The sequence below is a fragment of the Meles meles genome, chromosome 1, assembly GCF_922984935.1.
Source record: "Meles meles chromosome 1, mMelMel3.1 paternal haplotype, whole genome shotgun sequence".
In the NCBI taxonomy this organism is placed as follows: Eukaryota; Metazoa; Chordata; class Mammalia; order Carnivora; family Mustelidae; genus Meles; species Meles meles.
In genome coordinates, this window is record NC_060066.1 from 66,134,106 (window position 1) to 66,160,997 (window position 26,892).

A 26,892-nucleotide genomic window follows, 5' to 3' on the forward strand; every position below is an offset into this window, starting at 1 on the left:
TCTGTCTCAAAACAATAAGCTCTCCACGTCAGAACCTAGAAAAAGATGAGAAAATAAAACTAAAGAAGAAAACCAAAGGAATCCTTCCACCCAGTTTCAAGATCTACAGCTATAGTAATCAAAAATGTGTGGTGTTGGTGAAGGGATAGACAAATGGAACAGTATAAAGATAGATAAGTGGAACAGGATCAAACCCAGAAAGAGACCAACCACCAACATGTCAATGGGATTCTGACAAAGGGGAAAAGCAATTCAATGGAGGAGTGACAGCGTTTTGAATAAATGGTGCTAGAGCAAGTGGACTTCCAGAGACAAAGAAGAAGAAGGAGAAGAAGAAGAGGGAGGGGCAGAGAGGAGGAGGAGGTGGAGGTGGAGGACGAGGAGGACGAGGACCACAATCGAAGGCTCATCCTCTGTACAAAACTGAACTCGTGGCGCCTGGGTGACTCAGTCGCTGAGGCAGCCAGCTCTTAATTTCGGCTCTTGTCATGCTCTCAGGGTCCCGGGACAAAATCAGGCTCCAAGCTCACTGGGGAGTCTGCTTAAGGACGCTCTTTTCGCTTCTCCCTCCACCCCACGCCCCACTCATGCGCATGCTCACTCTCTCAAAAAGAAAAAAAATTTTGTTAAATTAACTCAAAATTAATCACCGCCTTCTACGTAAAATGATAAATCTTCTAGGGAAAAAAATGTCCAGAATGGACAGCTAGGGAAAGAATCCTCCGACTGGACATCAAATCATGTTCCGTTCAAGAAGAGTTGATTCATTAGACATGATCCAACAATCAGAATTGGAAGTCTGTCATGTGTGAAACACCTTGTGAAGAAGACCCAAAAGGGAAGCTACAAACTGGGAGAAAATAGGTGCAAACCACATACCTGATAAAGGACTCCTGTCGGAAGGAGAGAACCTCAAAAGTTGACCCCCAAAGAAGCAAGCCATCCAGTCTGAAAAGAACAAAAACCAAAAAAATGGGCAAAAGACCGAAACACTTTACCAAAGAGTATACAGATGGAAATCCCATAAAAAGTCACCATCGGGGCAATTCAAATTCAAACTCCAATGAGCTCTGACTGCACACCTATCAGCATGATGCAAACCAAATGCACCCGAGAGGGAGAGAGAGACCCCACTCCCCAATGCAAGGCAGGATGTGGAACGACTGGATCGCTCCTGCATCGCTGTTGGGAATGGAAGGTGATAGAGCTCCCTCTTGAAAACAGTTCACAGTTCCTTTTCTTTTTCAAGGCCTGGATTTAAATTCCAGGGAACAAGCAGTAGAATATGCTTTTCGGGTGCACAGGATAGTGACCCAACCCTCCACACAGTTTCTCTGAAAACTAGACCTGCAACCACCCTAGGACAACAGTCATTGCACTCTTGGCATTTCTCTGCGAGAAATCCAAACTTACGTTTGCTCAAAAACCTGTACAGGAACGGATCTGTGTCCTGATGGAAGCAGTGGGGCTGCCAAGGGGGTAGAAGTGACTGCAGTGGTTGGATATTGACACTGGACAGCCTTGTAAGAGATGTTCTCATCTTGCTTCTTTGAAGGCCCCTTCCCATTCATGGTGGTCCTGGGGACAAGGAGAAAAGGAATGTCAACGATTTCAAGAAGTGGAAAGGATTTCAAGAAGTTGAAACCAAGCATTAGAACACCATCTCTTCTCCATGAATTCATTCTCATATTCACCCCCAGTCTCCCAAAGCAGACAGGAGGGGTCTGGTCCAACAGGGGTTGCGGGCAGTGGCCCTTCCACAGGCCATCTCCCCTCCAGTCTAGAAGTCCAACGACCAGGTCCCAGGCTTTCAACTCATCTCATTCTCTCGGGGCCTTCTCTAGGGGCCCCAGGGAACTTCTGGGCTCTTTCTCTGCCTTCTAGGAGGCTCTGTGGGCCTGGGTCGAGTGCTCTCAGCCGACGTGGACCACACTGCCAGGTGTCTCCCCCTGCATTTGCCACCCTTCGACACAGGAGGATCAAGTGGGAGGATGTCCTCTCAGAGAGATCCATGGCGATCAGAATAGATGTCCTCTCTCTTCCATTGTTTACCCTCATCTCTCAGGCGTTTCTACCATCTCTTGATTTCCCTGGAATTTCAACCCCAGGAGAGGGGGGGTGGGTCAGAAGCCAAACATTTGGCTTCCCACTCCTGTCTTTCTTGAAGGTTTTCCCCGAACCAATGGGCCTAAAACAACATTCATAACCTGATATGGTTTCTGTGGGCCAGCCATCCAGGTGCAACTAGCCAGGTCCCTGTGGCTCAGGATCTCTCACAAGGCTGCAGTCCAGAGGGCCTCTGGATCTTCAGTCATCTGCGGGCTTGTTGGGGGTAAGTCTGCTTTTGAGCTCACTCAGCTGGCTGTGAGCAGCCAGAGGCCCTCCATTGCTGGAAGCAAGAAATAGTCATTCCTTGCCCCATGGGCCTCTCCAGCATAAAGCTCCCAAGGAGCAGCTGGCTTCCCTGGGAACAGATGCGGGAGGGAGGGACGGAGGGCGGGCAAGCCCAAGAGGAGACCATTCTCTTTGTCAACTCACCTCCGAAGGGACATCCTATCACTTTGGCCACATTCTGTCCTTTACAAGGGAGTCAGTAGTTCTGACTCGAATCAAGAGGTAGAGTATGGAACACAAAACGATGTGTACCCAAGATGGGAATCGTTGGAGACCCTTAAAGGCTGCCCTCCCTACTTGGCTGGGACTTGACCTCAGCTAGCCACCACTATAATCTCTGCATCCTTATATTATTATATATTATGTTAGATTATATTATATGCACTATTATCTTTGCATAGAATCATCACATCCTAGGACGTGAACGAGGGGAACATTTTACCAAGCCCTTCTGGGATCCTTCAGCAGCTTGCCTAGAAGTTCCTTGCCCAAGGGTGCCTGTCAGTTCAGTGTCTGGCTCCTGATTTCGGTTCAGGGCTGATCACGTGATCTGGGAAATCCAGACCAGCGTCTGGTTCAGCACTTGAGTCCCAAGCCTGTCGAGGAATCTCTCTAACTCGGCCCCTCCCCCGCCTGCATGTGTGTGCGTTCCTTTGTGTGTGTGTGTATGTGTGCGCCGTCACCCTTTCTGTCTCTCCAAAGAAGAAGAAGAAGAAGAAGAAGAAGAAGAAGAACAGTAGTAGGCATAGTAGTAGAAGTTATTGGCACAGCAGGTGATCATTAGACAACCCTGGTTTGGAACGGGAGCTCTGAAATTCACTAGCTGTGTGATCTTGGGGCAAGTTGTTTCCCCTGTCTGAACCTCAGTCAGACATGACACACTGGGTTATTGGGACGATTAAGGGATCGATACAAGACACTTCAAACCGTCCCTTGCTTGGCATAGAATCCCTTAATCAAATCCATTCTCAGTAGCAGGAGTCTCAGCCATTGGATATTTTTATTTTTATTTGTGTTACGCTGAACACTGAAAAATATTCTCTCACACTCATACGGCTCCAGGGAATATGGAGCATCAGGCTAAAGGATGGGGTGGATCTCAAGTCAAAGGAGCCATGGGTATGGCTGAAGGGGTAAGCACAGGAGCTTTTGTGCTCTGGTTGTGAGTGTTGGTGGCTGCTGGGCAAGGGAATCAGACCTGCAGGGGACCCGAGAACTTGGAGTCTGGCCAGTGCACCCTTGCTCCCTTCTTGGGCTTCCTGGGTTTCAGGGGAGCCTTTGGCCCTTGAGGGTATTTGGAGGCTGTGCCCGGAACAGCAGGAGCAGGAGCAGGAGGCCCCCCGGAGACAGGCTGGACCTTGGGCCCAGAGTTGGCCAGCTTCTGCCTGAGGCAATGGTTTTGGGCCTGGAGCCTTTGGAACTCCCTCTCTGCCCACAGGACAGCTTTCTGGCTCTCCTCACTCCTCTTCTCCACCAGGAGGCGCTCCCGCTCATGCAAGGAGGCGATTTGCTGCCATTCTCGGTGCAGGTCGGCGGCCATGTTCCTATAGAGGCCCAAGTGCCAGTGGGCAGCATCCGCCTTCCTGCGCACCTTGGCAAGCTCGTTCTTCACTTGCAGGCAGCGTGCCTTCTCCTCCATCATCTTCCTCTCCAGGTGTCTGAGGTGCTCTTCGCACAGCTTCGGCTCTGCCTCAAGCTTCAGGCGCAACTTCGGAATCTCACCGTCCAGGAGGGTGTTCCGAAGGTGAACAGGTCCTTGCTCAGCTTGGTGGCTTGTTGGGTTTCTTGGGAGCTCTTCATTCCTCTGACGTGCCTTCTTCAGTGCCCTGGACGGCTTGAATTGGTTCACGGGGCTCCCGCCTGAGGGCACGTGGTCAGGGGAGGAGGAGCCAGTCTCCACCTGCCTCCTTGAGCCCCCACCTTCCAGATGATCTCCAAGCAGCTCTAGCACATGCATCCCCTTCAGCAGGATCTGGCTGAGGGTGTGCTGTTGGCTCTGGCCCTCAGCGCTGGCCTGCCGCCGCACTCCTCCTTCAGGAAGCTCCGGCCTGCCTGCCTGCCCTGCCTCGTCCTGCACTCTCTGTCCACAGCTGCCAATCTCCTGAACCAGCGGGTCTGCACTTGCCTGCAGATCACGGCTGTCCTTGAAGCCTTCTGGTGTTTTCCTCACCAGGGCTTCTCCATCTTCCTGGGCTGCTCCACAGATGGGATTTTCATGAGGCAGCTGCTGAGGGCTCTTCAACAGCCTTTCCCGAACTCCCTTCCGCAGTTGCGTGGTGTTTCCCACTGACCAATACCCGGCATCTTGATTCAGGGCAGCCAGAGCAAGAAGCTGGAACGGGAGAGGACTGGCCTTCGGCTCGGATGATGCGACAGCTCCACGGGCTTGTGCGTCCGGTTCGGTCTTCTCCATGCCTTTTCCAGAGACTTCCTCGTTCTGGGCACACTGCCACGTTCTTCTTCGGAAGCTGAGTGCACTCTTTCCCAGGAACACCACCACTGCAGTGCACACAAGGATCTCCCAGCAAAACCCAGAGACTCGTGGCACATGTGGCCAACGTTTGGATATCACCAACCCAGCAGCCCACAGCTGCTCCAGGACAGCCCACAGCGGCTCCAGAACTGTGTGGGGAGGCATTTGGATGGCCACCAGCTGGCTCCAAAGAGCCTTGTGGCTTGGTCTCCGATCACCAGTGTCTTCTGGGACACTAGGAAGTGCTTGGAACCCCTACGAGGGTTCCGTCTCCAACGCAAACCAGTGCCTGGCAACAGGAGCTGAAGGGAGGAGGGGTGGGGGAGGTGCACCTGAGTCTCCAAGGCACATCAGTGCCTGCAACCAGAGCTGACAGCAGGTGGGGTAGGGGAGGGGAATCGCTATATTGTACACCTGAAACAAAGACAACCCTATCGATCAATTTCTCAGAAGTACAATTTAAACATTTAAAAAAAAATATTTAAAAAGCAAACTAGGTATCCAAAGGAGAAAAATAACAAATATCCAAACACTGAGAAAGTCACATTCTAGATGATCAAAGATCAAAGATCAAATCTCAATGCATTGAAGTGAAGGAAAATGAACATACAACATATGAAAATGTGTGGGACACAGCTCAATCAATGGACAGCACCATGTAGAGCAATCACTGCCTATGTTAGAAAGGAGGAGGAGCATCTGGGAGGCTCAGTCAGTTAGTCCAACTCTTGATTTTGACTCGGGTCATGATCAAACTCGGGGTTGTGAGACTGAACCTGCATTGTGCTGGTGCTGGGCATGGAGGCTGCTTAATAATCGGTCTCTTTCTCTCTCTCTCTCTCTCTGTACCCCTTCCCTGTCTCTCTCTCTCTCTCTCTGTCTCTCCCTGTCTCAAAACAATAAGCTCTCCACGTCAGAACCTAGAAAAAGATGAGAAAATAAAACTAAAGAAGAAAACCAAAGGAATCCTTCCACCCAATTTCAAGATCTACAGCTATAGTATTCAAAAATGTGTGGTGTTGGTGAAGGGATAGACAAATGGAACAGTATAAAGATAGATAAGTGGAACCGGATCAAACCCAGAAAGAGACCAACCACCAACATGTCAATGGGATTCTGACAAAGGGGAAAAGCAATTCAATGGAGGAGTGACAGCGTTTTGAATAAATGGTGCTAGAGCAAGTGGACTTCCAGAGACAAAGAAGAAGAAGGAGAAGAAGAAGAGGGAGGGGCAGAGAGGAGGAGGAGGTGGAGGTGGAGGACGAGGAGGACGAGGACCACAATCGAAGGCTCATCCTCTGTACAAAACTGAACTCGTGGCGCCTGGGTGACTCAGTCGCTGAGGCAGCCAGCTCTTAATTTCGGCTCTTGTCATGCTCTCAGGGTCCCGGGACAAAATCAGGCTCCAAGCTCACTGGGGAGTCTGCTTAAGGACGCTCTTTTCGCTTCTCCCTCCACCCCACGCCCCACTCATGCGCATGCTCACTCTCTCAAAAAGAAAAAAAATTTTGTTAAATTAACTCAAAATTAATCACCGCCTTATACGTAAAATGATAAATCTTCTAGGGAAAAAAATGTCCAGAATGGACAGCTAGGGAAAGAATCCTCCAACTGGACATCAAATCATGTTCCGTTCAAGAAGAGTTGATTCATTAGACATGATCCAACAATCAGAATTGGAAGTCTGTAATGTGTGAAACACCTTGGGAAGAAGACCCAAAAGGGAAGCTACAAACTGGGAGAAAATAGGTGCAAACCACATACCTGATAAAGGACTCCTGTCGGAATGAGAGAACCTCAAAAGTTGACCCCCAAATAAGCAAGCCATCCAGTCAGGAAAAAAAAAAAAAATTGTGCAAAAGACCGAAACCCTTTACCAAAGAGTATATAGACGGAAATCACATAAAAAGTTGCCATTGAGGAAATTAAAATTCAAACTCCAATGAGCTCTCACTGCACACCTATCACCATCATGCAAAACAAATGCATCTGAGAGGGAGAGAGATCCCACTACCCCATGCAAGGCAGCATGTGGAATGACTGGATCGCTCCTGCATCGCTGTTGGGAATGGAAGATGATAGAGCTCCCTTTTGAAAACAGTTCACAGTTCCTTTTCTTTTTCAAGGCCTGGATTTAAATTCCAGTGAACAAGAAGCAGAATATGCATTTTGGGTGCACAGTATATTGACCCAACACTTCCACTCAGTTTCTTTTTAAAAAGCAAACTAGGGGGGCGCCTGCGTGGCTCTGTGGGTTAAAGCCTCTGCCTTCAGCTCAGGTCATGATCCCAGGGTTCTGGGGTCCAGCCCCGCATCGGGCTCTCTGCTTAGTGGGGAGCCTGCTTCCTCCTCTCTCTCTGCCTGCCTCTCTGTCTGGTGTGATTTCTCTCTGTCACGTAAATAAAATATTAAAAAAAATTTTTTTTAAAAAAGCCAACTAGGTATCCAAATGAGAAATATAACAAATATCCAAACACTGAGAAAGTAACATTCTAGATGATCAAAGATCAAAGCTAGAATCTCAATGCACTAAAGTGAAGGAAAATGGACATACAAAATATGAAAATTTGTGGGACACAGCTAAATCATTGAACAGCACAATGTAGAGCACTCAGTGCATATGTTAGAAAGGAGGAGGAGCATATGGATGTCTAGTTCAGTTAGTCCAACTCTTGATTTTGACTCGGGTCATGATCAGACTCGGGGTTGTGAGACTGAAGCTGCATTGTGCTGGTGCTGGGCATGGAGGTTGCTTAATAATCTCTCTCTCTCTCTCTCTCTCTCTCTGTACCCCTTCCCTGTCTCTCTCTCTCTCTCTGCACCCCTTCCCTGTCTCTCTCTCTTTCTCAGTCTCTCCCTGTCTAAAAACAAAAGGCGTCTCAAAACAATAAGCTCTCTGCTTCAGAACCTAGAAAAAGAAGAGAAATAAAACTGAAGAAGAAAACCAAATGATTCCTTCTACCGAATTTCAAGATCTATAGCTAGATTAATCAAAAGTGTGTGGTGTTGGTAAAGGGATAGACAAATGGAACAGAATAAAGATAGTTAAGTAAAACAGAATCAAGGACCCAGAAATAGACCGACCCCAATTTGTCCAATGGGGATTTGACAAAGGTAAAAAGCAGTCAATGGTGGAGTGACAAGTCATTTTTATGACTATTATATGCTGATATCAGTATTAACATCGTCACGTTTGTATAATTACTCTGGCTTTAATATAATTCCCTAGATTATATACTGACCAGAGAGCTATACTTCAGTGGCAGGCATTGGATCGCTGTTTACCAAATTGGTTTAGCTTTTATTTCCGTTGCACATGAACCTACACTACTTTTCTAATTTTCTCTTGCAATAAGGAGTGGTCATGGAACTGACTTGCATCTAAGGACATGCACACAAATGTAAGGGAAAACATGGAGTGTACAGGCCCATTTAAAACAAACAATCCAAAAACTCCAACACTCCTTCAAAATGACTGTTAAGAGCCCTGCACTGAAGGAAAGTGAGCCTGTCTTCCAGGACAAAAAACCCTGGTGCCTCCAACATCCTCCACCAGTGACTGGTTTTACCTGAGAGAAAATGTACCTTCTAGAATGGGACTGTATTGAGGTTTAAATTTGTTAGAGCATCTATTGCTAACCAATACAGTTTTCCTTCTCAGTGTTCTCAGCAAAAAGTTAATTATCCCATCCTGGTGGATTTCTACCTTTCTGAAAGGAAATATGTCAACACCTGGATTGCTTGATGAATAAGGTAAAAAGATAGTTAAAGCTATTAGGCCATAAGAAATAAAGGCCATAACATGATAATTTTATGCTAGGTAGCATAATATCTTACACACAGAATGAAGGAAAGAGTCAGTAAGGAAAGGAATAAACAAATAGTTCATACATAGATTTTCCCTTCTTTGCTCTACTGGGAAGACATAGTTCCTGGAAGTACGTAGCCTAAATGAGAAAGGAATCACCAGATTTCTGAAGGTCTATGATTGTATGTAAAACCTCTCGATAGTCCACCTACTTGAGCTTCAGTAGACTGCAGGACAAAACACAACATATTCCCTTCTTGACTCACATATACATTTGGGCTTGGGGTTAGAAGAAAGGAAAGAGAAGCATCCAAGAGGAAAGTCCTCTAACTCAACATCTTTTCATTTTTACCTATAATTTTTGGATGATGTGTTTTAGCACACTAGATGATATGTGGTATGTTTTCACGGTGCTAAAGAATCAAGTACAGGGGCGCCTGGGTGGCTCAGCGGGTTAAAGCCTCTGCCTTCAGCTCAGGTCATGATCCCGGGGTGCTGGGATCGAGCCCCGCATCGGGCTCTCTGCTTAGCTGGGAGCCTGCTTCCTCCTCTCTCTCTGCCTGCCTCTCTGCCTACTTGTAATCTCTATCTGTCAAATAAATAAAAATCTTTAAAAAAAAAAAGAATCAAGTACAAAATCACCTACAATTTATCACTATTATCATCTATTTACTAACAATATAATTACTCCTTTATTCATTCACTGAGCAAATATTTATGGAGCACCCACATGTGATGGGCACTCCACGTATCCTGTTCCTATAGTACTTCTATTTTGATGGGGGGCCAGAATCAATATGGGAAGTAAAGAGAGAAATAATAAATAAACAAATAAAATAGCATGATAATTTAGAGAGTGATAAGTTCATGAAGATAATTTCAAAAATTAAAAACACAGTTTATGGTAACAGGATAAGATTCTCAAAGAGTGTCACTGAAGACATGAGTCATGAATACTGCGACTCTTGTCATTTCATTCAGTGCTGTCCCTCCAGCACCTAGAAAACTCCCTGGTATATACTAGGAATTAATAAATAATAGCTGAATGAGAATTGCAAGAGCAAAGATTCATCCCAGAGTGTTTAAGGAAGAGACAGAAAACCACAGGGGCCACAGTGTAATGAGCTGGGTACAACATTATTTGCCAACTCACAGAGGAAGTCAGGGGCCCTATTATGTGGGGCCTTGTGGGCCATGGTAAGAGATCTGGACCATAGTAAGGAAGAGGTTCCAGACTTTTCTTTGAGTGTAATGGGATGCCAGGAGATGATTATAAGCAGGAGAATGCTTTGCGCTTACATTTGTTTTAAAAGGTCTCCAGCTGTTTCCTGGAGGCTTTGTCATAGGGATGGTGGACAAAAGCAGGAGCAAGGAAGGAGAAGTTGTAACTGGGAAGAAGGTGGGGATCTTGGAAGTGACAAAAGTGGTCTGATTAGCGATCTATTTTGGTAGAATTCACAGGGCACCCAGAATGGTGAGGAAAACCTGGGAGAATCTAGTTCAGTTTCATCCCACTCTAACTGGGGAAAAAAAAAAAAAAAAGAACATTGAAGTAGCTTAGTCAAATACCTATGTTTATTCATAATTCCCTCTTTTTCTCCTCTCCCACATTTTGCATTAGAAATTCTTCAAGCTTTACTTCTCAGTCCCATTATCACTGCATTCTTCTTTGTTACTTATCTTCTCAGGAAACTGGTGCTCTCTTGAAATGATTCCCACGATTGTATACACTGAGCTTTACACATATATTTTCAAACTCTTGCTGGGTGTTCCCCTGTGGATGTCTTATAACGATCCTGACAAAAACCCTTTATCTTCTCCCACCCTGCTCCTTCTGAATAATCATCCCTGTCAACCAGACAGAAATCTCACAGTAACCTGATCTTGCTCTTCACTCCTCATCTCCCACATCCAACAGTTTTCAGTTTTCTTCCCTTCTGCCCTGTCAGAGTTCTACTCATTCTACAATGCCTTACATGAGGCCCTTTCCCTCATAATGCAGCCCCAAATACTCCAATTAGAACTTGCCACGGGGCGCCTGGGTGGCTCAGTGGGTTAAGCTGCTGCCTTCGGCTCAGGTCATGATCTCAGGGTCCTGGGATCGAGTCCCACATCGGGCTCCCTGCTCAGCAGGGAGACTGCTTCCCTCTCTCTTTGCCTTGCCTCTCTGTCTACTTGTGATCTCTGTCTATCAAATAAATAAATAAAATCTATAAAAAAATTAAAAAGAACTTGCCATGTCTTCCTCCACTATCCCAGGTAAATACTTACCCGTATTTCTAATTTTTGCCTGTTTCGTAGCCATTCACATTAAAATTAGCAAATATATCACCATAAACCCATACTCCACAAAATTCCCAGAACTGCAGTTCTATATATATTAGGTACTTGAAATATTAAAAATACATAAGCATCCTATAATGTAGACATTTACTATAAGCCAGATTGATTAACAGAATCAAGATGCTTCCAACTGGTGGCCAAAGAGAATAGCTTAGTAATTAACAAAATAATTACCATGGTGGGTGATTCCATTTTCTAATAATGCTTGTCCAAAGTGTACATCTTCCTCAGGCCTGTGAATCTCTCCAATTTCCAAGAGCCATGACACAAATTCACTGCAATAGAAATCCAGTGAAATAGTTAAAGAGTTTTCCCACACCTGCCTCCCCAAGAAGTCTATTTCTACCATGTTTCATCAAGCAGCTTTGGAAGGAGCCTCAATATAAAGAAATATTTGCAGTGCATTTAAGCTTGCATTTTTTCACATATGCGAAGCCCCAAATTATTTAAATTTTACTCTATCCTAGAAAACTCATTTCCATTCGTTCATGCTTACCTAAACCCTATTATGTAATACCTATTCAACTTACTGAGACCTCTAATAAACACCAAGGGAAATTCTTAGAGTAGTTTTAACTGTAAAGAGAATACAACAAGATCCTAAAGATAGCAAACAGACAAAATAAACAGAATAATAATGACTGAATATAAGAGATAGACTGGAATATGGCTTTCTAGGCACAGAAAACCAGTGTGTTTGAACTCTAAGAAGGCAAACCCAAAAAAACTGCACACCCCATATGGTAGATGGAATTCTAAACGTGTTCTCTTACCCCATTATCAAGAATCCCATCCCTTGGTTTTGTAACCAAATCCTAATCTGGGTAGTGGTATGGATGAATTTTGTATAGGAAACTAAAATTCCAAGTCAGTTGACCTCAAAATATGTAAATTATTCAAGTGAGCTTGACCCAGTCAGTTGAGTACTTTGAAGCAGAGAGTTTTCTCAGGCTGGTGGCACAAGAGTAAGAGACAAATTAAAAGCACAAGAAAGATTCAGTGAGCCACTGCTCACTGCTGCCTTAGAAGATAGAGGGGCCATGTACCAAGGAACACAGGCAGCTTCTGAGAGTGGTCCTGGCCAACAGCCAGCAGAGAAGTAGGACTTATTCTTACAATCACGGGGGACTGAATTCTGTCAACAACCTGAATGTGCTTGCAAGTGAATTTTTCTTCAGACCCTTAAGATAAGGCTCAGCACTTGATGTTGGTCTTGATTTTGACCTGTGAGACCCTAAGCAGACAGCCCAGCATTGCTCCCCCTCAACTTCTTTCTGACGTATAGAATTATGAGCTAATGAATAGGTGTTCTTTCAAGGCACTAGGTGTGTTGTTATTTATTTATTCTGCAGCAATATAAAATTAGTACACACCAATAGTTTTACTATACTGTTTTCAAATTTTGAAGTTATTTAGTGGGGCACATGGGTGGCTCAGTTGGTTGTTTTGGCTCAGGTCATGATCTCGGGGTCCTGGGATCAGTCACACCTCCTGCTCTCTGCTCAGCAGGGAGTCTGTTGCTCCCACTCCCTCTGCCCCTCCCGATGCTTGTGCTCTCTCTCTCTCTCCTCTCAGATAATAAATAAAACCTTTAAAAATACATAAACAAATAAATAAATACGTTTTTTGTTTTTTTTTATAAATACGGTTTTTAATAAATTCATTCTTGAATTTAAATGTCAGCTGGGGGGTGGGGATGGAGGGACCTGGGTGGCCTAGTCGCTTAAGCATCTGCCTTTGGCTCAGGTCATGTTCCTGGAGTCTGGGAATCGAGCCCCACATTGGGTTCCCTGCTCACTGAGACATCTGTTTCTCCCTTTGACCCTCCCGCCTGTTGTGCTCTCTCTCTCTCTGATTCTCCCTCTCTCTCAAATAAATAAATAAAATCTTAAAAAAAGGAATATTCCAGCAGAAAACCACCCATCATAACTGTCTACCACATCCATCTGCTGTGGCTGTGAAAGGCCAGGGAGGATGAACAAACCACATCTTTCACCATTTTGGGGTGTGGGGTGGAGCCCCACATCACAGATAAGTAGGATGATATTTTATAACACAGGAAAGCACCAGCTTGGTACTGTTTTTTGGGCCATGTGGTATCAGTAAAAGAACACTAAGTAGAGAAACATTTTACAATAAAATACTTTATTGTGCTCATGTTATAAAAATATAACATTTGAAATTTACATAAAGTAATGGATACATTTTAGAATGGTTTCAACTTTGCACAGAGGTCAGAGAAGACAAGCTATACAAGGTGTCAGGAAATTACTTTTCCATTTATTTCAAAACCAAAAGCAACACCTATGGCTAAAGTCAAATAACCGAGGGGCATGGAATTCTAAAAATGGGTATCTAGTCTAAAAAGTACATTTTAAGGCAGAAGAAGTTGTTAAAGCCATCCAAAAGAAAGAAAATTTTAAAAAGAAGTAAAACTTCAGTTTTTTCTTCAATAGCACAAAAATAATAATACCAATTCCATGATGTCTGGGTAGCTCTGTCAGTTAAGCATCTCCCTTTGGCTCAGGTCATGATCTCAGGGTCCTGGGATCAAGCACCAAATCGGGCTCTGCACTCAGCATGGAGTCTGCTTGTCCCTTTCCCTCTGCTCCCCTCTCTCTCTCTCTCTCTCTCTAATAAGTAAAATATTGGGGAAAAAAAAGCATATCAACTCCACAGTGCCGTCACAGGATTAAATGAGCTGATGTATGTCAGGAGCTCAGCACAGTGTATGGCACATTTTGAGCACTTATGAAACGTCAGTGGTTGACAAATGGGTTGAGCTGGTTGGTATGTAGCGAAAGCATCATTCTCTGTTCTGATGTCAGCAGATTCCTGAATATGCCAAATTAAAATGAGGAAAAGAACACACCGTAAGAACTTCTATTAATTAGGAGCATAGGGAAGAGAAGGGATAAGAAAGGAAGTTACTGGCTGGCTTTATCATGGGACCTACAGAAATCACAAGATCCCATCAACACTCTGCGAAAGGATCCTGATCCAGTCAAAAACAATCTCAAACTTGGTCTATAATTAGTAACTAGTAACTAAGCTAGTGTGCTGTTACGGAAAAAGCCACAATGAACAAACTAAAATTTACCAAGTCTCTCCTGTGTATCAGGCACTGTGGAGAACGCTCACATATCATTGTAACTAACTAGCACTTTGGCCGTGTAAGATCATGTTAACTCTTTTTTTTAGTATTATTATTATTATTATTATTATTACCATATAATGTATTATTTGCCCCAGGGGTACAGGTCTGTGAATCATCAGGCTTACACATTTCACAGCGCTCATTAGAGCACAAACCCTCCCCACTGTCCATCACCCAGCCACCCTCTCCACACTCCACCCACGTGTTAACTCTTTAGTTAACAAAACTCCAGCTCCTTTAATTAGGAAAACTTGACCCTGGGTCAGCCTTGGAGCTCTGTTTCCCTGGAACCTGATGGAGGCAGGGCATCTGCTGGGTTACCAGGCAGCATTGATCATGGCCAAAATGACTCCTGATGGCTATATGGAATATGAATACATTCTTGGTGAGAAGCTATAGCTTGAAGTGACTCCTATAAACAGGCATGTTCCTCTGACAACCCTGGAAGTTATGCCCCAGAGGTGGGTTTCTCTCCCACAAGAGCCGTCAGCTGGGGGCCTACCAACAGCAACAGCAGCTTACTGGCAGCTGAGTGCTCTGCTGTGAGGACCCCAGCCCCTGAAGGAGGGGCCCCATGCTGCCCTGCAGGCCAGGGTTTCCTGGCTTATATTCTTCTACCTGGGTTGGCAGCCGGTGTGGCCTATGGTTATTTTATGGTATCTGCATAACTTATCGAGAAGACATTCTGGTAGGCATTACAGGTAAGCACTATGATCATCTTCATGTTTAGAGAGGAAAAAGACATTTAAACTTCCCACATCGCTCAACTAGCCAGAGGTAGGACCAGATTTGCATGGAGACAGTCTGACTGCGAAGTGTGGGCTTTGAACTACCACTCCAGTCTGCTTCTACAGAGTTGACATTGGCATTCACTGGTTGTATGAAGGCGGGCCTGGTAAACTCCCTGAGAGCTGGTTTCTGAATCTTTAAAAAATATAAAGATTATAAATGCAGAGTATGCATCTGAGGATTAGAAATATATGGAAACAGCCAACACGGGGCATAGCTTAAGGCAGCCGCCCTTCCCTTTGGTTCTGCACCCTTCACCCGGCAGGGACTTCCACGTGCTGCTGCCCGCAGACCCCAGTGGACTGACAGTGGGTCTATGCTCAAAACTCAGGCAACCTCTCTGCCTGTTGCTCTGTGCCAGGCCCCTTGCAGGACCCTCTTTTTCAGATTCCTCATCGATGGTCCTTCAACCTGAGCCCAGTTGTCAAAGTGCTGATGAGTCTCGGGTTTGGACTCTGTGTCTTACATTCTTTGGTTCTCTGACTTGTAGGCCCTGTACTCACATCCTTGCTAGACTTCCTCCCCCTTCAGTGAACCTGCTTCCTGCCAGCCCTGCCTGACCCCAGTGTCTGCTTCCCCCTCAGAACACCATACATCTGAAATTGTTGACGTCAGGGATGGATGGATAGAGGTCTAAAATCTTCCATGATTGCGGGCTCTAGGTCCATTCCTTCACCTCACTATCATCCAGGAAATGTTGACAGTAAAAAGATACTCAAAAATGCCCAGAGGAATGTTTTTTTTTTTTTTTTAAGATTTTATTTATCCATCTGACAGACAGAGATGATAAGTACGCAGAGAGAGAGATGGAAGCAGGCTAACCGCCGAGCAGAGAGCCCGATGCGGGGCTCGATCCCAGGACCCTGAGATCATAACCTGAGCTGAAGGCAGAGGCTTTAACCCACTGAGCCACCCATGCGCCCCGGAATATTTTTTTTAAAGAAGAAAAGCAAATCATTGAAGGAAGGGTAGTTGATACATGACATAGTGAAAATATGAAAGAAATCCATGCACCCAGACTATGGACCTTACCTTCCAAGGAAGCATTTAAGGAATGTGGTCAGTTTTCTTTTTCTGTCTTTGGTCATATTTCCTTGTTTGCACATCATCTTGTAGAGTTTCTCGCCCTGTTCTGAGATCACTACCCAGGTGTCTTGCTCCATTCCTAATTTTAAACCTATCGAAAAGGAAACCAAGGACAGGTAACTGAAAAAGTCTCCTCACTCACTCTTGCCTGCATGAGACCAAAATTTATTGCACATCAAGCATGGGCAGGGGGTTGCAGATACAGAGCTCTCTACCACAGGGCACCTGGGTAGCTCAGTCAGTTAAGTGCCTGCCTTTGGCTCAGGTCATGGTCTCAGTGTCCTGGGATGGAGTCCTGAATCGAGCTCCCTGCTTAGCAGGGAGTCTGCTTCTCTCTCTCCCTCTGCCCCTCCCAATGTGCATTAGTTCTCTCTCTCTCACACACACACACATAAATAAAACCATAAAAAAAAAATACCTGAATTTGGAGCATAGGGGAAGAGAAGGGGTCAAAAGGAAGTTAATGGGTGGCTTTATCATCGGACCTACATAAATCACAAGATTTCTGTGATTTTTATTTTCAGTCTTCTAACTACAAAATTTTTTACTAGAATTTTTATTTTTTACAATGGAGGAGGAATTACCATTTGTCAGTAACAGAATAATTTTTATTTTTTTAAATCTTTTTTTTAAGATTTTATTTATTTATTTGACAGAGAGAGAGATCACAAGTAGGCAGAGAGGCAGGCAGAGAGAGAGGAGGAAGCAGTCTCCCTGCAGAGCAGAGAGCCCGATGCGGGGTTCGATCCCAGGACCCTGAGATCATGACCTGAGCCGAAGGCAGCGGCTTAATCCACTGAGCCACCCAGGCACCCCCAGAATAATTTTTATTAAGAATAGAGCCTGTTAACATAAACAAATTAACAGAACGTGCTTGTCTGCTTGCTTTGCTTTCGTTTTTCCCTTCCTTCTTTCCCTCCTTCCTTTTTCACTTCAGATTTATCTATACGCATAGCCATTCTGAAAAAATAAAGGTTCAACTTGATGAAACATTTATTTTACCTTTGAAATGATTTGCTATGCTATCTGAATTGATTGCTAGATTCAACAAAACTTAAAAGAATCAGCTATGTATTCATAATCTTTGTTTTAAATTTTTCTCACAGGCTCTCCATCCCAGGTCAATCAAAGGAGTTAAGTATTTGAAATGCTTTGGAAGTTCTCAAACAAATGTGTACTATGAATATTTTAATAGAAGTAGAAGTTTTGCATGTTCTTCAAGGGAAAATTTCTGAAGTTGGAAGAAACGGTTCTTTGTGTCCTGAAATTTTATCAGCAATGAGGTATTTTGCTCCTAAGTCTCTGGGAAAAAGGAATAACACTGCTTTTTGTCTTATCAGTTATTTGGTAAAGAAATTAGTAGTAACACAAGCATTTCTGTTTCCTAGCTGAATTACCTAGTAATACATGTCAGATAGGTATCAATGGCTTTAATGCCTTGTTCCCTCCTACAAAAAATCACTAAGTGAGAAATCCTGATAAATTGGTGGGGAAAAATATCAAATTGTACATGTCTACACACCCTCCTCCACGAATGTGTCACCTTACAGGGCCCGTATCACAAACAAGCATCAGTTTTTCAGACTCAGGATCCTCCCTTCCACAATCAGACCGAGATTAGCTGAGTGAAGCCAGCACTGCCTCTTAAAAGATCCCACAGTCCCACTAGTGCTACTCCTCTTTTAATCATACTCCAGGTAAAGAAAATCACAAGAACCACACGCAACCTGCAGTGATAAAATATTGAACTTATTTTAAAATGAACATAATGTATTCTTCCTATAGAATAACCGAGGAAACACAAGTTCATGTGCCAGGCTGATGCTCTTGACCCTGCATACCGAAGTCCTGGGCCAGTCACCCCTGTAAGCTGGGTCTTCCTTCCTTCCCTTCCTCCCTGGATTATTTGATCCTGGCCTTGCTCTCTCCACACCCTGCTGACTCTTCCTTCAATATTTCATCAGGCCATTCCTTACTTCAAAAGCCTTTGGTAGCTCACCACTGAACCAAGTGAAAACATGGAAGCTTGCTTTTGTGCTTCTCCTTAAACTGACCCCACCCTATCGAACAATGCCATTTTCGACTGCGTTCTTCTGTGGCCAGGCCACCCTTTGCAGCTTTTCTCCTTGTCCTGTCAATACTTACTTACAGTACTTACTTACAATACTTACTTACTTACAGAACTTACTATTCTGCAGGCTGATGCTCCCATCAAGCAACCCAGCTCTGCTCTCTGCCACAAGCAACTCCTTCTTCCCTTTACAGTATACCCAAATCCTTCATGAAGCCTTGCCTAACCATTACAACCTGTGCATTCAGACTTCCCTTGGAAAATAAATGATTAAACTCAGAACTACACAAGTCAAGGCGCCTGGGTAGCAGTGAGTTAAACCACTGCCTTCAGGTCGTGATCTCAGAGTCCTGGGATCGAGCCCCGCACGGGCTCTCTTCTCTGCAGAAAGCCTGCTTCCCTCTCTCTCTGCCTGCCTCTCTGCCTACTTGTGATCTCTGTCAAATAAATAAAATCTTAAAAAAAAAAAGAGCTAGACAAGTCAGCATGAGATTGCATGTGGTCATTGCTTCGTGAACAGAAAGCAAGACTGTAACTGACTGTTAACACTCTGCCAAGTCAAGTAATGGGTTAATTGCTGTAGCAATATAGTATTTTGAAAGAATAGGTTATATCACCTAATAATTTAAATTGGAAAGACAGGGGATGCCTGGGGGTTGGTTAGGTGTCTGCCTTCGGCTCAGGTCATGATCCCAGGGTTCTGGGATCCAGCCCCACATCAGGCTCCCTGCCCAGCTGGGAGTCTGCTTCTCCTTCTGCCACTCACCCTGCTCATTTCCTCTCTCTCCCCTCTCTCTCAAATAGATAAAAGGTATCTCCAAAAAGATACGATTTTGTGAAGCAAATCTAGCATTATAGTAAACACTATTTAGTTTTTATTTAAATTCCAGTTAACATGTAGTATAATGTTAGTTTCAGGTGTACAAGATAGTGATTCAACACTTTCATACAATACCCAGTGCCTCATTGCAAGTGCCTCCTTCATCCCCATCACTGATTTTACCCATCCCTTCACCTTCCTCCCCTTTGATAACCATCAGTTTGTTTCTAGTTCACCTCTTTCTTTCACCTATGATTATTTACGTGAACGCTATTTCTTGAAGGCAGGAATATTCTGTGCTTAGAATTTTGGATATATTCTCAAAGCAACCCTATGAATGAGAGGGTACTGTCCTCTTCGTTTTATGGATAAAAATACTTAAAGAGGATTCGTCATTGGTCCAAAGTTGTTTGCTCAGCATCAAAACCAGGAATCCTATCTCGCTTTGTCTACTTCTTAGCCTATATATCCATTTCTTGGTAAAAAAAAAAAAAAAATCTATTTGCTCTCTCAAATAGATAAAATCTTTATAAATAAATAAATTGAAAGGATAATGTTCCTTTTTAAAGTTTATGTGCTAGCCACTTTCTATCACTAATTTTAAAAATCATAAATAATTTTAAACATATGTGTAAACATGAATGTATACATACATACAACAGGCCTCAAAATGTATAAAGATCACAATGATATCCGTTACCAAATTACCACTTATTTCAAAATAAGAATTAGTGATATAAAATGGCTTCATAATTTCAATCAAGCACATTTTTAATAACTTCATTCTAAAATATAAATTTGAATTCAACTTATTTATTAAGAACAGTAACATAGAGAGCATGGAAGGGGTGTGTGGGTGGCTCAATTGGTTAAGCATCTGCCTTCAGCTCAGGTCATGATCCGAGTCCTGGGATCCAGCCCCATTAGCCCACGGCAGGCTCCCTGCTCAGTAGGGAGTCTGTGTCTCCCTCTGCCCCTCTCCTCCATGCTCTCTCTCTCTTTCTCTAATAAATTAAATCCTAAAACAAAACACAGAAAAGCCCAACAGTGCTTTTCTTTAGTAGAAATTTAAAAATATTTTTTAATGAAAGAATAATTTATTAATGCCATATGCAGGAATTTGCAAACTTCAATGGATCTAAAATATAATTCTACAGGAAGTGTTAAAAAGGAATGGATTTAAAATTGTCATTCATTAAATGTAGAATATCCAAACTGAACTGTCTCCGGGCACCGATATTTTTCCCAAAAAGAGAAAAATCCAAGGGGCAGCCCTGAACAACTCACTAATTACTTTGAAGTTATACAGTTTGCAAATTCCTCATTCTTAACTCAGCATAGTTTTACATAGAGAGATGAGGTTTTTCAAAAACTGATACTACTATAACTCTCAGTGGAAATACTGGTATCTTTTCTATAGTGTGAGTTTTAATGAGATGAAAGCTAGCCACGTACTGTATACTCAAGCTAGGAAATAGAAGAAACTGCCAAAAAATTTATTCAAAACATCAAGAAACTGATATCTAAACAATGTATTTAACCCTTATCCTGATGATCAATGGTGTGAATGCATAAATTTCTAGGAGAAATTTTAAAAAATTACAATTTACTCACATTATGAATAATTAATACTGAAAAAAATTACTTTTTGGAATAAATCTTTGATTCTATCAAATAAGATTTTCTGGCATCCAAAATCATTTGACATTATTTATGGCAAAAAAAAAATTTTAAAGGTTGTAACAGATTTTTCCTTTTAAAACTAGAAGTGACCCCACTGACCTTTTTTCTTTTTTTTTTTTAAAGATTTTATTCATTTATTTGACAGAGAGAGAGAGATCACAAGTAGGCAGAGAGGCAGGCAGAGAGGAGGAAGCAGGCTCCCCGCAGAGCAGAGAGCCCGATGCGGGGCTTGATCCCAGGACCCTGAGATCATGACCTGAGCTGAAGGCAGCGGCTTAATCCACTGAGCCACCCAGGCGCCCCCCACTGACCTTTTTTCAATTCCCAGGAACACTCCTTTAAATTAATAACATTGAAAATTTAACTGTATCAAGAAGGAACTAATATTTCTTGGTAGTCTTTTCAACATTGTAAAGTTATGCTACTTTTTTATTAAGAAAGTATTCAATAGCGCTTATACTGCAGTAGCATGGTTGTAAAGGTAATTATGGTTTGTCTATTTTATCGATGATTAAGTAACAATAAATATATCTTATGTGGATGATAAGACATGAAGACAAAGATGACTACAATTCAAAAAATGATTCTACTTAACTGAAAAGAGGATACAAAACTATAGAGGTTCATGTTTTTAAGCATTTCATTTTATTATTTTTTTAAGATTTATTTATTTATTTATTTGACAGACAGAGATCACAAGCAGGCATAGAGGGAGGCAGAGAGAGAGGAAGGGAAGCAGGCTCCCTGCTGAGCAGAGAGCCGGATGCTGGGCTGGATCCCAGGACCCTGAGATCATGACCTGAGCCGAAGGCAGAGGCTTTAACCTACTGAGCCACCCAGGTGCCCCAGCATTTTAAAAATCTATGCATAAAAAGAAAATGGAAATATTTAAAAATTCTCATGTACTTCTTTTTAGGTGATGAAATTACCTAGTATTTGCAATTTATTTCTCTATTATTTCCAAATTTTCTCTAATAAGCAAAATTTAATTTAAAAAACTCAATGAGTTTAATATCTTTATTTTTTTTATCTTTAAATGGTCTAAAATATTTATATTGAAAATGACAGCTGAAATATTTCCTTAAGAAAATCAATTCACACTAAAGAACACCTTAAAGAATAAAAAATTTCCATCTTATTCAATTCACATTTGACCATTGTATTGAAATTTGTGGTTTGCCTAACTCCACTACAGACCACATTTTCTAAAGGTTACCATTTTGCCCTCTCTCCAACTACACAAATAAATTAGTTCTTAAGAAAGAATATAAATGACCTGTTGTTACTTTCTGAATGAATGTCTAAGCGTATACTATGAAAATTACCAAGGAAGTTAACTGCAGAAAGTTCAACAGCTTTCCTAGGTAGGTCTTAAGTTGGATACTTTTTATGCATCATGTTCAAACTAATATCTCAGAAAGAATCTTCAAGGAATAATTAAATTAGAATTAACCAAAATGCGAGTTGGGTCTAGACAATGGAGGAATAGAAATTTGGAGACAAACTCAATGGCAACCATCTTCCTTCAACATAAGCAGTAATGGATAACATGGATATATTAAAACAAACAAATTTTCACATTTCTACATGTCATATCATTATTGCATTATTTTTTTGTATTCTAAGATATAACTGATGTAATTCAATTTATAAAACATTATAAGTAAGAGTGTAATCAAGTTTATTTTTCAAAAGATTTAAATAGTTACACACTGGCTAAAAGCTTAGTCTCATTCCAAACGCAATTATTTCTTCTGCAAGTTTTGAGCTAAATCATTGTGATCAGTGTCTGATGGAGTCCTTTACTTAGAAAAGTATTTTACTTATACCTACAGTATGCAAAAATACCTAGTATTTTTATAATATATTCAAATAGGCGGGGGAACATTTAAACTTGTCATCAAAAGTTTTAAGCATGGGGGCGCCTGGGGGCTCAGTGGTTTAAAGCCTCTGCCTTCAGCTCAGGTCATGATCCCAGGGTCCTGGGATGGAGCCCCGTGTTAGGCTCTCTGCTCGGCAGGGAGCCTGCTTCCTCCTCTCTCAAATATTCCAGAACTTTGGTATAGTGTGTCTAAGACTGGTCTTTAATCTTTAAATGTAACACAAAGTTAAAATATCCAGGTTTATAGATGAACATTTATAATAATGAATTATGTGGCTAAATGTGTTTGTAGTTGAATCACTGAACATTCAGGAGAGATTATTTTAAAAACAGGTTTTTTTAATTAAAGAGGAAAGATTCTAAGAAATGATTCAGGAGGATTCCAGAATACCTAGTCACTCAAAAGATTTCAATTAACTTGAACTATTCCATTTGACTCATTGACAAAAGTCTGCCTAATAATTTAATATACTGAAATAATTATTCATTTGTTCCATTTGTTGTACAGACACATCTGACAAAAGTGAAGGCATAAATATTCACCAACTTCAGTGTCCCTCTCCTCCCCACCCCTGCAGTTAGATATCAGCCCTGAAGCAGGAGGAGTAGGTACAGGGAGGGGTCACAAGGTGCTGTCCCAGTCTTGAGTTCCTTCCTTGAAAGAGAATCTATATTCCTAGCTCATCTGTCTAAAGCCACATCAGAACTTAGTAGTCCTTCATCCCTACTGAAAGAAACTAATTAAATAGATTAGTTAGCCTGATTAGGGTTTGTCGGCCCAGGCCTTCACCATCTTGCACTCCTATGTTCATTATGAAAGTCACCTCTAAATGTCCTTTGCTAATAACCCTAAATAAATGCTACCAATTAGGGATTCAGGCCATATAGTATGCAAGTTGGCATCATAGAAAGCCAGGATAGAGAAGAATGCCGAGAAGTTTAGTATGTAGATAATTGCTTATTCTCCCAGGTAGGACATATTATTGTGGTCTCTTGCAAAAGAGAGTTTCTTGTAAGTTGATACATCATACTTCAATCATTTTTTAAAAAGTTTTATTCACAGGCAAAGAATCATGGTGTGGAATCTAACACTGGGTCCTATTTTCCAAAGCATTAATTTACTTTGTGATCTTGTGAGTTCTGTATAGGCTTTTAAATTTCTCTTGACCCATAGATAGTAACACTCAGTATGAAATTCCACTAAGTGTCTGATCAATATTGTTAACACTTGGCTTAAAAAGAGAGCTCTTCGGTCCCTTCAGAAGGTGGTTCTATTAAAGTATATCAACTGAAAAGCTTCTGCTTTGAAAATAATTTTGCTCTATGTTTTAATGGAGAATATTTGATATCCCAATTTTCTGATTTCCCTTCTAATTAATTGTTTTAGTGGTTATCAGATACACATTGCAGGAACGTTCATAATGGCAGAAAAACTAAAACAAACAAATAGAAACCTAAAGTCCACTGATAAGACAGTGAGTAATTAAGTTGTTATCAACATAGTTGTGATAATATTCAACCAATGGAATATTATGCAACAGTTAAATGAATAAACTATTCCTATACATATGGATAAATAATTTACAAACTATATTGTATACAAAATATAAATTGCAGAAAGCAAAATACATTATCATACTTATAGAGCTCATTAACAAGCCAAACTAAGCCATATCATGCTTTATGTATTAACTATTATACATTATTTTTTTAAATACTAGTTTCTCTTGAGATTAATAGCATTAGTAAATTCCAGAGCTGAGATTCCTAATCAGCACTCTTGTCTTTTGTGAATGTAAATCTAGAATTCAATTCATCAAGTCCCCAGGTTTTGCATTTAAAATACTGTGGAAATTTGGAAAAGGTTCAGTTTACTCATACTCACTAAACAATCTTTAGAGCTTCAATAGTACTTGGTTAAGGGGATGAAGTATCCTAAAATGAAGGGACTAGATGGTATTAGTCTTACTACTTCAATTTGGGAAGTGAATAGACAATCATTTTTATGCAGTATTTCCATTTCTAGTCACTATGCATTTTGTCCATATTATATACCCATTAAGGATATTTGCTCAAAAACTAGGATTTTAGGGGCACCTGGATGGTTCAGTCAGTTAAGCATCCAACTCTTGATGTTGGCTCAGGTCATGATCTCAGGGTCCTGGGACTAAGCCCCATGTCAGGCTCTGCACTTCAATGGGGAGAGTCTGCTTCTCTCCCTCTCCCTTTGCCCCTCCTGCTGCTCACTATCTCTCTCTCTCTCAAAAAAAAAAAAAAAAACAAAAACAAAAACCTTCAGGATTTTAATTTTACAAAATCTTTTCTGTTGTTTACCAATTTAACAAGGAAAGTCATAAGACCATAAATGATATCATCACTGTACATGGCTAATCTTGCAACAGCTTTGCACTTGAAAGCAGGCATGTATGAGATCAATTGTAATAAAAAAAAAACTCATTCTCAAATGGATGCCTTTAATAACTGCACCTAGATGGATGTCTTAATTGACTTCATAGGTAAAATCCTTTCATGATGTATATCAAATCATCATGTAGTACAATTAAAATATATTACAATGTTACTTGTCAACTAGTCCTCCATAAAGCTGGATAAAAACAATTGTACTTAAACAACTTGAAGCACGTTATAATATCTTAATGAGTTATATACAAGTAAAATTAACAGCCTTTTCTACATCTTCCTGAAACGTATTTCTATGAGTCCCAATCTTGCTGCAAAATACAAAGAATTTAGAAGAGCATAGTAAAAAAAATAGTCAAAATGATTCATTTTCATATGTGGTAAAAAGCATCTTTTTAAAAAAAAAAAGCTCATTAAGGCAGGGATTAACAACAACTATCTTTTTTTTGAAAGATTTATTATTTCTTTATTTATTTTAAAGAGAGAGAGCATGTGTGAGATTGGGAAAGGGCAGAGTGAGAGAGAGAGAAACTCAAGCTGACACCAATTTGATGCAGAGCCTGATATGGGGCTCAGTCTCACAAACCTGAGATCATAACCGGAGTTGAAACCAGGAGTTAGACACTTAACCAACTGCACCACCCAGGCACCCCATAACTATCTTTTGACTTTAACCCTAACCTGTTCCCTTTCAGCAAGACACATGGGTAGTTCTATGCTTTCTCAGCATCACTGTATTTTTGAACTCATGTCTCCTGCTAGGGCATTCTGATACTATAATCCAAGAGGCAGAACTCCCATGTCATCAATACAGCTGCCAGCTCAGAGAACTTGCTCTTGACATCTTGTTCATTGACTTAGGAAATCCCATTTCAAAAGATGAAGAATGACGTTCCCTTAATCTTGCCTCAGAAATCAGTCAGTTTTTGAGTTTCTCATTTTCATGTTACCAAAAATCTTTGGTTACACTGTCCTCATTTCTGAACCTAGAATAAACACTCATGCAAACCCAGCATCCTCAACCCATCTGTTTCACCTTTAAATTTCAGGAAGCCTTTTAGTACCTTTCAACTGAAAATAATGTATCCTAGATATGGTTAGGAAGAAGTAAAGAAAGGCTCAGGAAATTTCCCAATTAAGTTCAGCTTTATTATTTTGCTTAAATAACTGTAAAACATTTCACCAGAAGTTCAAGGAAACATCCTATATATTAAGTACCTCCTGAAGAAAAAATTATATCTCTACTTTAAAAAAAATAACATGCATCAGTAACACTGCTACATTAAATTACTTAAACTAATGATAACTAAGCTATACCAGGAACTTGCATGGGTTTCATTCATTCACTTATTCATTCATTTATTCACTTATTCAACAAATACCTCTTGAGTGTCTATTACATGGTACATGGCAGGTCCAGTCTCTGGGGAAATAGCACAGAATAAGTAGCAAGACCAGTATTCTCATTGATTTTACCGTCTAATCCAGCAAAGGTGGCAACAAATAAATAAATAATGAAGAAACTATTAGCAAGAATGTTCTAGGTATTGATATAAAATTGCCAGGAGGCTATACTAGATGGGGAAATCAAGGAAAATATTTCCAAGGAAGGGGAGGAAATGACTGGGAAACAGCACTGGGAAACACGGAAGACATATTCACCTTTCCTACAGAGCCTGAGGCATGTCGGGTAGCAACAGAAAATTTTTTTTTCCTCCAAAAGCTTCCTGGGAAGGTAGTGTTATTGAACGACAGTCACATTTCAGTCAGGTTTTACAAGAAGGTAACGAGAAGAATCAGAAAACAGGCTAAGAGTATGTGAATTTTACTGAGGAGATCCTGAGTTCCCGGGAGCACAGAGGAAAAGGTTGAAACTGTGAGATTGATAATTTCTTTTTTCTTAAAGAAAGGTTAATAAGGTTAACAAGGTTAATAAGTTATTTCTGAAGTAGTACCTGTTTATCA

General features: G+C 41.6%; 1 protein-coding gene across 1 annotated transcript in view; it reads right to left on the reverse strand.

The window, feature by feature from the left end:
* Nucleotides 1-1,539: 1,539 nt before the first annotated feature.
* Nucleotides 1,540-26,892, reverse strand: part of LOC123926135 (phosphatidylinositol 3,4,5-trisphosphate-dependent Rac exchanger 2 protein-like) — a 43,346-nt gene continuing 17,993 nt past the window's right edge. The window contains exons 3-4 of the mRNA XM_045979916.1: nt 11,193-11,293; nt 1,540-1,578 (exon numbers count right to left, since the gene is read on the reverse strand). Of these exons, the coding sequence (XP_045835872.1) occupies nt 1,568-1,578; nt 11,193-11,293 (112 nt within the window). The 3' untranslated portion in view covers nt 1,540-1,567. The remainder of the gene's footprint in view (nt 1,579-11,192; nt 11,294-26,892) is intronic.